Genomic DNA, 13,319 nt, shown 5'->3' with positions numbered 1-13,319 from the left:
CTAGTGTGAAAGCTCTCATTAGCCAAATAATAGACTACCAGTAATACCCCTCTGTGATTTTATCCCATGAAACCATTGTTTCTGTTCCCAGCAGGTATAACCTCTCCCAGTAGCTGTGAGGTGAGTGTGGTGATGATGGTAAGGTGGTTTGACTCTGTTATTATGAGATGCCAGGATTCAGACTGCATGCCAGAGGTTCCGGAATGACAATTAGTTATGCAGACACCCTGCTGTAAGCAGATCCTCCACTAAACAAATAGGCCTAGTCCTTGGTGCATGTGAGAGTTTATTTTAAGTTCAATCACTTGGCTGGTGAACTCCTTGGCAAAATGAGGGTGAATAATGATAGTCTTCGCTGCAGAGTTCCTTTCCTCTACCTGCTCCTAACTTCTGTTACATTGCAAGAGTTCCTAACTTACCTGCCCCAACCTACCTGTTCTAAACGAATAGCCCCGCTTTTCCAACACCTCCGTTAGTGAGTGGTAGACATGTCAGCCAATAATAGAGGGTTATCAGTGACCTACTACCAATCACACCAAAGCAATAATTGCTGTAGACCATCCTCTCTATAAAGCAACAAGGACAGTTAAGACCTCATACAGACTTAAAACATTTATTGTCTGCTCATAAACGATTTAAGACCATACCCTGGCCATATCCTGTATATATTTTTTTCCTTCCCTACAGCCCCACTCAGGCCTCTCAGCCTGGGGGGCTTTGGGACATCCTGACTTTATCCTGCTTGCGTTGCTGTAATTTCAGCCTGTTTATATGTGGATGACGTTAACATTGTGGATCAGGACCGCAGACATTGCTGTCGTGGCAGCCATGCCATGCCATTCCCCAACCAATGCCAAGGCATACCCTGCTGCCCCATGAAGAGAGGAGGATGGGATGGTGTTGGTGTTGGAGGGTTGAGTTGCATAGGGTAGCCCCTCTTGGGTTTCTTCAGTGTTGGATTCTAGGGGCTATATTAATCCCCTTCATCATACCTGGGGGGATGCCTCTGCTCTGCCAACTCTCCCCTCCTCAAGATGTCTCTGCTCAAACCTGACTTACTTGACTTAGGCCTTATCCTCTTGACCCCCTTTGGAGCATAGGACATCCATCACGGTTCTCCACCTTACTCTTTTCTGTGCAAGGGCTTATTCCTCTTGGCAGGAGATCCCCGCTCTACCCTACTGTATCCTATAGTATTGTATAGGCTATCCTATAGTAGGGAGTGAGTCTCTCCATAGTCATGCCTCACCAAACATAGGCCTGTTATTCCCCTTCGCTCTCTGTGGTGCCTCCGGCCCTAACTGAGTCTAACTGTAGGCTAATTCAATTCCAGGTCCGGGAGATTGTCATGGGGAGGGTCATTCTGTGTTCCAGTCTTTGTCACTGTTGGTGCCGGACTGGACTGTCTAGCTCTGCCTGGTTTTGTCTTTTCCTCTGGCTGGACAGTTTTGTCTCTCTGTGCTTCTGTACACAGCGTGGCCATTCAGCAAGCTCACACATTACATCACCTGGTCTGCACAGTCAGTCGCTGTGTGTCTAAGCTGGTTCTGCCTGCTCACTGGTCACCGCCCACTGGGTGAAGATGGAGGCCCAAGGGTACAGACATGGTGAGAGCCTTCGTCTTTCCTTTCCTGTCTTGTCTTTTCTCTCCTCCCTCCTCTCTTCTCTCTCCTCCCTCCTCTCTTCTCTCTCCTCTCTTTTCTCTTTTCTCTCCTCCCTCCTCTCTCTCCTCCCTCCTCTCTCCTCCCTCCTCTCTTTTCTCTCCTCCCTCCTCTCTTTTCTCTCCTCCCTCTCCCTGGACATCTCCTCTTACAAATCTTTAGAGATTACTGGAGGACACTTGATCAGCACGAAGAGAGACGTGTTGTCATTGTTCAGTCTCTTTAGCACTACCAAACAATTAGGAGCAGAGCTCTTTTTGTTGTCGATTTTGACACTAGTCTGTGGCTCTTTTGCATCATATTTGTGCACGATGTTGGTCTTGGTTTGTCAGGATTGTCTGTTGTTGTGGTTGCCATGTCTTGTTGTTATTTGAGGAGTAACTGTCTGTTGGTAACATGTCATTCTGCCAGATCAGATTGTGGTAATTGCCAAGGCTCCAGACTGTCAGCAGACATACAGCCCACTGGCCTGTGACTGGAACTGAGTCACTTTAATGCACTTACTGCCTGGTTCTCACTGCTTATGGTGCTGCTGCCTATCTCTATGTAGAAGTGGAAACGGGCTAGCAGTGCCTTCCAGGCTTTGTTGTCAGTAACATGTGCATGTAAGGCCTGCTAGTTTTTGGTGTCACCCACGTACATAGTGTAAATGTGTTTATCAGTAGGTTTGGTCACTTCCTCTGTGAGGTCAGAATGAGCTGCCATGTTCCTAGTGGAAGTGTAATTGCCTATGTGGCAGCTTCGTCTGCTAGCTAAATGGACACTCACAGCCAAGTGACATGCTTAGGACATTTTTATAAGGGGGCTATCTTGGGCTAGGCTGTGCATGATTACTCCCTGATATAGCAGAGATAAAGATCAGGAGGAGAAGACTAAGAGAGGAAGAACAGAAGAGGACTGACAGACAAAAAATAGATGTAGATTCTGGAATAGTCTGTTAAGAAGGGAGAGTGAGACCGCAAGAAAGAATACAAGTGGTAGAGACAGGAGATGGAAAGTGAAGAGAGGATTAGGGTGGTAGAAGAAAAGCTGAAATACCTTAAAAAATGATCTGAATGTAACTGTCAATTGAACATAATTATTCAGAGAGAGTTTGAGAAACGAACCTGGGGTGATGGCGGGTTTCCTGATACTTCTGGATGGATTCTAGGCTAAATCAACAACCCCCCGCTCCTCATCTTGAGAGAAGCTCCCCTCCTTTCAGAAATGTGAAAGACCCTCCTGTCTACTCAATAACCTGCCAGCGCTGTAGAGGCTGGTTTCCAAGGCTCCATTGTCCAGGCAGTGGAACAAGAGCTCTAGTGTTGAGGGTGATGATACCTTACCTCAGGTTTTAACTTACTCCAATAAGTCTGCTGTTGCCCTCGTGAAAAGGTTAATTTTAGTTCCTATATATACAGTAGCTTGTAACTCAAACACACAAATGTGCATGAACCCACTGTCACTGCACCATGCACACATTACCAACACATAATACTGTAAATATGACCTCTCTCAGTTACCATTGTCCAACGTGTTATGTTATGCTCAATATAGTACATATCATCTTCAAACCAATTTCCATAACAGTAAGATCTGCTGGCATGCAAAGAACACAGTCACTTTGTGCACCTTGGCTTGAGAAAACAATGGAGAATCAACATTTTACATTTACATTTGTCATTTAGCAGACGCTCTTATGCAGAGCGACTTATATTTGAATTTCTATTGTCACATACACCAGATAGGTGCAGTTTTACAGGGTCAGCCATAGTAGTACGGTGCCCATGGAGCAAATTAGGGTTAAGTGCCTTGCTCAAGGGCACATCGAAAGATTTTTCACCTTGGGTATTCAAATCAGTGACCTTTCGGTTACTGGCCCAACGCTCTAACCTCTAGGCTACTTCTGATTTGCCTCAATAAATCATGTGTTCTACCCTGACATTTAAAGGGTGTTTGTGGAAACGCAGGGTCAAGATGTGGTTTCTCTCAAACAGATAGGCTAACCAGCCTCTCTCTGATCAAGTCATATTTTTTGCCCTAAGGTTGCTTTACTTAATATCTTCATGATGGTGGCCACCGCCAGGGTCATTGCACTGACTGTGAAATCCATCAGATCCCAGAGGATTTCCAATAACGCCTGGGTGGGCTATATCTGGTTCTGTGCCTGACCTGGGGGGTATTTCTGTCCCCAGTGAGAGTGTGTGTATAATGTTCGGACAGACGCTGACACACTGTTCTCATATGTTAAGAGTGGCCCTGAGTAACCTCTCCACTGCGGCCACACTGCACTACGATAAAAGTCACCACTGCAGCAGAGCAGAGGCCAACGGAGGGAATGGAAGACTGCCTCATGTAAATACCCTGACTCGGCTTATATACATTTGTTCTGCTTCCAAGGGTTTCACCATTGTCTGTCTCTGGAAAGGGGCCATTAAGAGAGAGATGTGTGTGTCTCGGTCTGATTGTGTGGTGTGTGTTTGTCTCAGTCTGTGTGTCTGCATGTGTGCCTTTGTGTTAGTAAGTGGAAGTGAAACTGGAAACCAGCTGTAAAATCCAGCCAAAGGTCATAGCAATTAACACACATTTTATCAGTGGTAGTAATTACTATTTAATGTATTTTTTATAGTGTCTCTGAATCTCTTCGTGGTTAAGTCATAAATGACCCTGTGTATTTTAGATGCAAACCTGTCTGTCTATCTGTCCGTCTGTCCGTCCGAGTGTGTGTGCATGTGCGCATACGTTTGTGTACCTCTTTTGGAATGTGATGAATCTGTAATCAAGCAGAGCAATCAGTCGACCATAGATTTGGCTCATTAAGATCTCCAATCATATATTGAGGGGCATCCGTTGGCTGCCTGTCTGAATGAATTTAACACAGACTCTGTTGCTGGTGAGCCCACTGCACTGTCCTCCATTGCATGTGTCTGTAGTATGTCATCCATGACAAACTACATGTCTTAGAGAGCGATCAATAAAGGGAGATGGAGTCATGACTTCATGAAGCCCCTGGGTATTGGGCTTAGAATATGGAGTTTACATTTTAGAGGAATTTATTCCAAATAGCATTCAGAAGTGCTCATGTCTTGCTAATGTTGGTTTGTTTGTTTGTTTGCTGTCTCTCTGATGAGGACCATGAATCCCCGATTTACCTCCTGTATTCCAGTCTCTTCTTATCTGAGCTCTGACCTTTCCTCTGCAGATGACTCAGGGGACGAGGAGCCCACAACCCAGTCGGACCGCAGTGAGGGGATCCAGGGCACTCTGAAGACCCTGATCAGCAAGCTTGATGACCTCAGCACGTGTAACGACCTAATCGCCAAGCATGGGGCGGCCCTGCAGCGCTCTCTGAGTGAACTTGAGACGCTGAGAGTCCCCGTGGAGGGAGGAGAGAAGGTCAAGGGCGTCAACGAGCGAGCCACCCTCTTCCGCATCACCTCGAATGCTATGATCAATGTGAGTAGTGAGACTTAAGGCTTCTACACATCTATCGAAATAAAGCTAACGAACTATGGATGATACGTTAGGTCGTTTATTCCCAACTCAGACCAACTTCTACATTACATTACATTTACGTCATTTAGCAGACGCTCTTATCCAGAGCGACTTACAAATTGGTGCATTCACCTTATAGCCAGTGGGATAACCACTTTACAATGTTTTTTTTTTTTTTTTTTTTGGGGGGGGTAGGGGGGGGGTAGAAGGATTACTTTATCCTATCCCAGGTATTCCTTAAAGAGGTGGGGTTTCAAATGTCTCCGGAAGGTGGTGAGTGACTCCGCTGTCCTGGCGTCGTGAGGGAGCTTGTTCCACCATTGGGGTGCCAGAGCAGCGAACAGTTTTGACTGGGCTGAGCGGGAACTATGCTTCCGCAGAGGTAGGGGAGCCAGCAGGCCAGAGGTGGATGAACGCAATGCCCTCGTTTGGGTGTAGGGACTGATCAGAGCCTGATGGTACGGAGGTGCCGTTCCCCTCACAGCTCGTGGTAAAGTGGTTATCCCACTGGCTATAGGGTGAACGCACCAATTTGTGAGTCGCTCTGGCTAAGAGCGTCTGCTAAATGACGTTAATGTGCCCTTGAGCAAGGCACTTAACCCTAATTGCTCCTGTAAGTCGCTCTGGATAAGAGCGTCTGCTAAATGACTAAAATGTAAATGTAAATGTAAGCTCCATAGGCAAGCACCATGGTCTTGTAGCAGATGCAAGCTTCAAGCCAGTGGAGTGTGCGGAGGAGCGGGGTGACGTGAGAGAACTTGGGAAGGTTCAACACCAGACGGGCTGCGGCATTTTGGATGAGTTGTAGGGGTTTAATGGCACAGGCAGGGAGCCCAGCCAACAGCGAGTTGCAGTAATCCAGACGGGAGATGACAAGTGCCTGGATTAGGACCTGTGCCGCTTCCTGTGTAAGGCAGGGTCGTACTCTCCGAATGTTGTAGAGCATGAACCTACAGGATCGGGTCACCGCCTTGATGTTAGCGGAGAACGACAGGGTGTTGTCCAGGTTCACGCCAAGGCTCTTCACACTCTGGGAGGAGGACACAACGGAGTTGTCAACCGTGATGGCGAGATCATGGAACAGGCAGTCCTTCCCCGGGAGGAAGAGCAGCTCCGTCTTGCCAAGGTTCAGCTTGAGGTGGTGATCCGTCATCCATACTGATATGTCTGCCAGACATGCAGAGATGCGATTCGCCACCTGGTTATCAGAAGGGGGAAAGGAGAAGATTAGTTGTGTGTCGTCTGCGTAGCAATGATAGGAGAGGCCATGTGAGGATATGACAGAGCCAAGTGACTTGGTGTATAGCGAGAATAGGAGAGGGCCTAGAACTGAGCCCTGGGGGACACCAGTGGTGAGAGCACGTGGTGCGGAGACAGCTTCTCGCCACGCCACTTGGTAGGAGCGACCGGTCAGGTAGGACGCAATCCAAGAGTGAGCCGCGCCGGAGATGCCCAGCTCGGAGAGGGTGGAGAGGAGGATCTGATGGTTCACAGTATCAAAGGCAGCAGACAGGTCTAGAAGGACAAGAGCAGAGGAGAGAGAGTTAGCTTTAGCAGTGTGGAGAGCCTCCGTGACACAGAGGAGCAGTCTCAGTTGAATGACCAGTCTTGAAACCTGACTGGTTTGGATCAAGAAGGTAATTCTGAGAGAGATAGCAAGAGAGTTGGCTAAAGACGGCACGCTCAATAGTTTTGGAGAGAAAAGAAAGAAGGGATACTGGTCTGTAGTTGTTGACATCAGAGGGATCGAGTGTTGGTTTTTTGAGAAGGGGTGCAACTCTCGCTCTCTTGAAGATGGAAGGGACATAGCTAGCGGTCAAGGATGAGTTTATCAGCGAGGTGAGGTAAGGGAGAAGGTCACCGGAGATGGTCTGGAGAAGAGAGGAGGGGATAGGATCAAGCGGGCAGGTTGTTGGGCGGCCTGCCGTCACAAGTCGCAAGATTTTATCTGGAGAGAGAGGGGAGAAAGAAGTCAAAGCATAGGGTAGGGCAGTGTGAGCAGGACCAGCAGTGTCATTTGACTTAACAAATGAGGATCGGATGTCGTCAACCTTCTTTTCAAAATGGTTGACGAAGTCATCCACAGAGAGGGGGGGGGGGGGGGGGGGGGGGGGGGGGGGGGGGGGATTCAGCAGGGAGGAGAATGTGGCAAAGAGCTTCCTAGGGTTAGAGGCAGATGCTTGGAATTTAGAGTGGTAGAAAGTGGCCTTAGCAGCAGAAACAGATGAAGAAAATGTAGAGAGGAGGGAGTGAAAAGATGCCAGGTCCGCAGGGAGTCTAGTTTTCTTACATTTCCGCTCAGCTGCCCGGAGCTCTGTTCTGTGAGCTCGCAATGAGTCATCAAGCCACGGAGCTGGAGGGGAGGACCGAGCCGGCCGGGAGGATAGGGGACATAGAGAGTCAAAGGATGCAGAAAGGGAGGAGAGGAGGGTTGAGGAGGCAGAATCAGGAGATTGGAGGGAGAAGGATTGAGCAGAGGGAAGAGATGATAGGATGGAAGAGGAGAGAGTAGCGGGAGAGAGAGAGCGAAGGTTGCGACGGCGCATTACCATCTGTGTAGGGGCAGAGTGAGTAGTGTTGGAGGAGAGCGAGAGAGAAAAGGATACAAAGTAGTGGTCGGAGACATGGAGGGGAGTTGCAGTGAGATTAGTAGAACAACAGCATCTAGTAAAGATGAGGTCAAGCGTATTGCCTACCTTGTGAGTAGGGGGGGGACGGTGAGAGGGTGAGGTCAAAAGAGGAGAGGAGTGGAAAGAAGGAGGCAGAGAGAAATGAGTCAAATGTAGACGTAGGGAGGTTGAAATCCCCCAGAACTGTGAGGGGTGAGCCATCCTCAGGAAAGGAACTTATCAAGGCATCAAGCTCATTGATGAACTCTCCAAGGGAACCTGGAGGGCGATAGATGGCAAGGATATTAAGCTTAAATGGGCTAGTGACTGTGACAGCATGGAATTCAAATGAGGAGACAGATGGGTCAGGGGAAAAATTGAGAATGTCCACTTGGGAGAGATGAGGATTCCTGTGCCACCACCCCGCTGACCAGATGCTCTCGGGGTATGCGAGAACACATGGTCAGACGAGGAGAGAGCAGTAGGAGTAGCAGTGTTTTCAGTGGTAATCCATGTTTCCGTCAGCGCCAAGAAGTCGAGCGACTGGAGGGTAGCATAGGCTGAGATGAACTCTGCCTTGTTGGCAGCAGAACGGCAGTTCCAGAGGCTGCCTGAGACCTGGAACTCCACGTGGGTGGTGCGTGCAGGGACCACCAGGTTAGAGAGGCAGCAGCCACGCGGTGTGAGGCGTTTGTATAGCCTGTGCGGAGAGGAGAGAACAGGGATAGGCAGAGGCATAGTTGACAGGCTGCAGCAAATGGCTACAATAATGCAGAGGAGATCGGAATGAAATGAACTAAACATCTGGAAAAGGAGAGAGCGGGGCTTCCCTCACCACAACACCCAAATATAACTCTCCCAACTTCCACCTCAGAAACTATAATTGTTGTATACTACAGCGGTTCAATGTTTTCTAGGAATAGACTAACTTAGTTTATTCAGCTAGCTAACTAGGTACAGTATTATTCCGTGAAAATCGTCCGGGCACCCGACGATGTTGAATAAGGACCAACTACGAGCAACTATGTCCAGCGGCAACCAACTGACTCTACACACCGGGTAGATTCTTTCCACAACCGTCCATAGACAGTTGGGTTGGCTGTAGTTTGGTAGATGTGTAGAAGTCTTTACATGGCAATGGTTAGGCCTACTCTGTGTAGGGTGACTAGCATTCTCAGTGCTATGGTATGATAGATGTGACAGGAAGGACACAGGTCAGCATTGTGTATATTGTAGTGGTCTACTTAAGATTCTCAAATGCTCTTGCAAATGTGACGACAAAGGGAAACACTTCTTAGTTGGTACCTCTTTCTAGCACTGACATATCGTTTACAGTGCACCACCCATCCAGTTACAGCATGTTAGATATGAGCAGTGGTGTTAGCATTGGAACTAGCTGTTCTGTTGCTATGGTCACTGTGACCACAGAGAGTCCTTTCCATTGGCCAAGTGGTATTATAGTGGACTAGAGGGCAGAGGAGAGGAGAGGTCGGTACTGAAGGAGTGATGTTCCCATAACATTGGTCACTGGCATCTGGGATAGTGTAGCCAGGGCACATGTACCTTTGACCTTTTAAACCTGGCCTGGCTTGAACTGATACTGTGAGTAATGATGGGGTGGGTATGTTTGCTCAGCTGAATGAGAATCAACCAAGTAATTCACAGGAGTTCAGTCCCGTTTAGAGTGTGCTAAATCTGTGTGGAGAAGTTTGCACTTTTATCACGGATTTTGCAGTCGTCCCTCTAAAGGATGCGCTTCTAAAGGATGCGCTTCTTGTTTCTGCACACAGTTAATTACTGTTTAAATTAATTGGAGTGGGAACCGAAAGTTACTGGACAGGCAATAAAACATCCCCTGTTGGATTTCCTATCTCATTAAACCACTGTTAGATCTGGTTAAACTAGAGGCAGGGTGGGAAAAGTGCTGCTTCAGGTTGGTTTTATGCAGAGGAAGGGGGAGTAGAGAGCCTAGCTATTTGGTAATAGCTACAGTACGTTGTGGTACCCTTTTTGTTCGCATTAGCGTTTGATTTGTGATGCAGTTTGATATTTGCACTTACGTCATTTAGCAGACGCTCTTATCCAGAGCAACTTACAGTAGTGAGTGCATACATGTTCATACTTTTTCAAACTGGTCCCCCGTGGGAATCGAACCTACAACCCTGGCATTGCAAGCCCCATACTCTACCAACTGAGCTATACGGGACCATATGTCACCAACACTGCTCTTGACCTTTTTCTTCACTAACTTGGGGATTGGAGGTGGTTGAGTGATGTTGGTCTGATCTTGGACACTGGTTCATTTAGGGGTAATGTACAGTGGGGAAAAAAAGTATTTAGTCAGCCACCAATTGTGCAAGTTCTCCCACTTAAAAAGATGAGAGAGGCCTGTAATTTTCATCATAGGTACACGTCAACTATGACAGACAAAATGAGAAGAAAAAAAATCCAGAAAATCACATTGTAGGATTTTTTATGAATTTATTTGCAAATTATGGTGGAAAATAAGTATTTGGTCAATAACAAAAGTTTCTCAATACTTTGTTATATACCCTTTGTTGGCAATGACACAGGTCAAACGTTTTCTGTAAGTCTTCACAAGGTTTTCACACACTGTTGCTGGTATTTTGGCCCATTCCTCCATGCAGATCTCCTCTAGAGCATTGATGTTTTGGGGCTGTTGCTGGGCAACACGGACTTTCAACTCCCTCCAAAGATTTTCTATGGGGTTGAGATCTGGAGACTGGCTAGGCCACTCCAGGACCTTGAAATGCTTCTTACGAAGCCACTCCTTCGTTGCTCGGGCGGTGTGTTTGGGATCATTGTCATGCTGAAAGACCCAGCCATGTTTCATCTTCAATGCCCTTGCTGATGGAAGGAGGTTTTCACTCACGATACATGGCCCCATTCATTCTTTCCTTTACACGGATCAGTCGTCCTGGTCCCTTTGCAGAAAAACAGCCCCAAAGCATGATGTTTCCACCCCCATGCTTCACAAGTAGGTATGGTGTTCTTTGGATGCAACTCAGCATTCTTTGTCCTCCAAACACGACGAGTTGAATTTTTCCCAAAAAGTTATATTTTGGTTTCATCTGACCATATGACATTCTCCCAATCCTCTTCTGGATCATCCAAATGCACTCTAGCAAACTTCAGACGGGCCTGGACATGTACTGGCTTAAGTAGGGGGACACGTCTGGCACTGCAGGATTTGAGTCCCTGGCGGCGTAGTGTGTTACTGATGGTAGGCTTTGTTACTTTGGTCCCAGCTCTCTGCAGGTCATTCACTAGGTCCCCCCGTGTGGTTCTGGGATTTTTGCTCACCGTTCTTGTGATCATTTTGACCCCACGGGGTGAGATCTTGCGTGGAGCCCCAGATCGAGGGAGATTATCAGTGGTCTTGTATGTCTTCCATTTCCTAATAATTGCTCCCACAGTTGATTTCTTCAAACCAAGCTGCTTACCTATTGCAGATTCAGTCTTCCCAGCCTGGTGCAGGTCTACAATTTTGTTTCTGGTGTCCTTTGACAGCTCTTTGGTCTTGGCCATAGTGGAGTTTGGAGTGTGACTGTTTGAGGTTGTGGACAGGTGTCTTTTATACTGATAACAAGTTCAAACAGGTGCCATTAATACAGGTAACGAGTGGAGGACAGAGGAGCCTCTTAAAGAAGTTGTTACTGGTCTGTGAGAGCCAGAAATCTTGCTTGTTTGTAGGTGACCAAATACTTATTTTCCACCATAATTTGCAAATAAATTCATTAAAAATCCTACAATGTGATTTTCTGGAATTTTTTTTCTCAATTTGTCTGTCATAGTTGACGTGTACCTGTGATGAAAATTACAGGCCTCTCTCATCTTTTTAAGTGGGAGAACTTGCACAATTGGTGGCTGACTAAATACTTTTTTCCCCCACTGTAACTCCTCACGTGTTGTGTGCCAGTGGGGAGGCCTGTGCATTGGTGTGACTGCTGTGATCAGTGAGGAAGCACAAGTGTTTGAGTGCTTGCGTGCGTGCATAGATTTGCACACATTTGCACAAGTTTGCATTGTGTTCCCCTTTCCATTTAATGTTATCTAGCCAAATGAAACCTCCACGGAAAATGTTCATTCTGTAAAGTGAACCAGGACATTTAATTCAGCACTGACTAAAAGATGTTAAACCTGCTTGATTTTCATGTTGAATCATTATTCTATTCACTGAGACATGATATTCCCCAACCGGAAGTTATATGCAGGAGGCTGTTGAAATAATGTATTCAGCAGAAAAAATGTGGAACCAAAGTTGGGTTGAAGTTGATATGTAGTTTCATGTGCCTGAGAAGCAGAAGGAAGTTAGTAGCTCCGTCACATGATGCACTTTCAGTCTGAGAAGTAAAACCACTGCAATCAGGACACTTCATACTTGACTGCTGAAGGTAAGCGGCTGTTATTTAGTTACAATAGGTTAACCCTGCTTATCATTTGGCTGTGAATTGTGAAATCACTGAAACACTTTGGGATTTGAGTTTATACTTCTGGTTTTGGTGTCAGGTCATCAGCAGAGATGTCTGTGTGAGACTAAGTAAGTAGCCTAGTCCGAACCAGAACAGCCTGTAAGGCAGGAGACCTACAGTTGAAGTTGGACGTTTACATACACTTAGGTTGGAGTCATTAAAACTCGTTTTTCAACCACTCCACAAATTTCTTGTTAACAAACTATAGTTTTGGCAAGTCGGTTAGGACATCTACTTTGTGCATGACACAAGTAATTTTTCCAACAATTCTTTACAGACAGATTATTTCACTTTTAATTCACTGTATCACAATTCCAGTGAGTCAGAAGTTTACATACACTAAGTTGACTGTGCCTTTAAACAGCTTGGAAAATTCCAGGAAATGATGTCATGGCTTTAGAAGCTTCAGATAGGCTAATTGACTTCATTTGAGTCAATTGGAGGTGTACCTGTGGATGTATTTCAAGGCCTACCTTCAAACTCAGTGCCTCATTGCTTGACATCATGGGAAAATCAAAAGAAATCAGCCAAGACCTCAGAAAAACATTTGTAGACCTCCACAAGTCTGGTTCATCCTTGGGAACAATTTCCAAACGCCTGAAGGTACCATGTTCATCTGTACAAACAATAGTACGCAACTATAAACACCATGGGACCACGCAGCCATCATACCGCTCAGGAAGGAGACGCATTCTGTCTCCTAGAGGTGAACGTGCGAAAAGTGCAAATCAATCCCAGAACAACAGCAAAGGACCTTGTGAAGATGCTGGAGGAAACGGGTACAAAAGTATCTATATCCACAGTAAAACGAGTCCTATATCGACATAACCTGAAAGACCGCTCAGCAAGGAAGAAGCCACTGCTCCAAAACTGCCATAAAAAAGCCAGACCTACAGTTTGCAGCTGCACATGGGGACAAAGATTGTACTTTTTGGAGAAATGTCCTCTGGTCTGATGAAACAAAAATAGAACTGTTTGGCCATAATGACCATCGTTATGTTTGGAGGAAAAAGGGGGTTGCTTGCAAGCCGAAGAACACCATCCCAACCGTGAAGCACAGGGGTGGCAGCATCATGCTGTGG

General features: G+C 46.6%; 1 protein-coding gene across 1 annotated transcript in view; it reads left to right on the top strand.

Moving 5' to 3' along the window:
• Positions 1-13,319, top strand: part of LOC311141394 (oxysterol-binding protein 2-like) — a 72,944-nt gene that overhangs the window by 45,199 nt on the left and 14,426 nt on the right. The window contains exon 2 of the mRNA XM_084176706.1: positions 4,843-5,096. Within this exon, the coding sequence (XP_084032832.1) occupies positions 4,843-5,096 (254 nt within the window). The remainder of the gene's footprint in view (positions 1-4,842; positions 5,097-13,319) is intronic.

The sequence above is a fragment of the Coregonus lavaretus genome (genome assembly GCF_964263955.1).
Source record: "Coregonus lavaretus genome assembly, chromosome: 14".
Classification (NCBI taxonomy): Eukaryota; Metazoa; Chordata; class Actinopteri; order Salmoniformes; family Salmonidae; genus Coregonus; species Coregonus lavaretus.
Note: the sequence above shows the minus strand (reverse complement) of the source record. Positions and strands in the feature narration are given on the sequence as shown.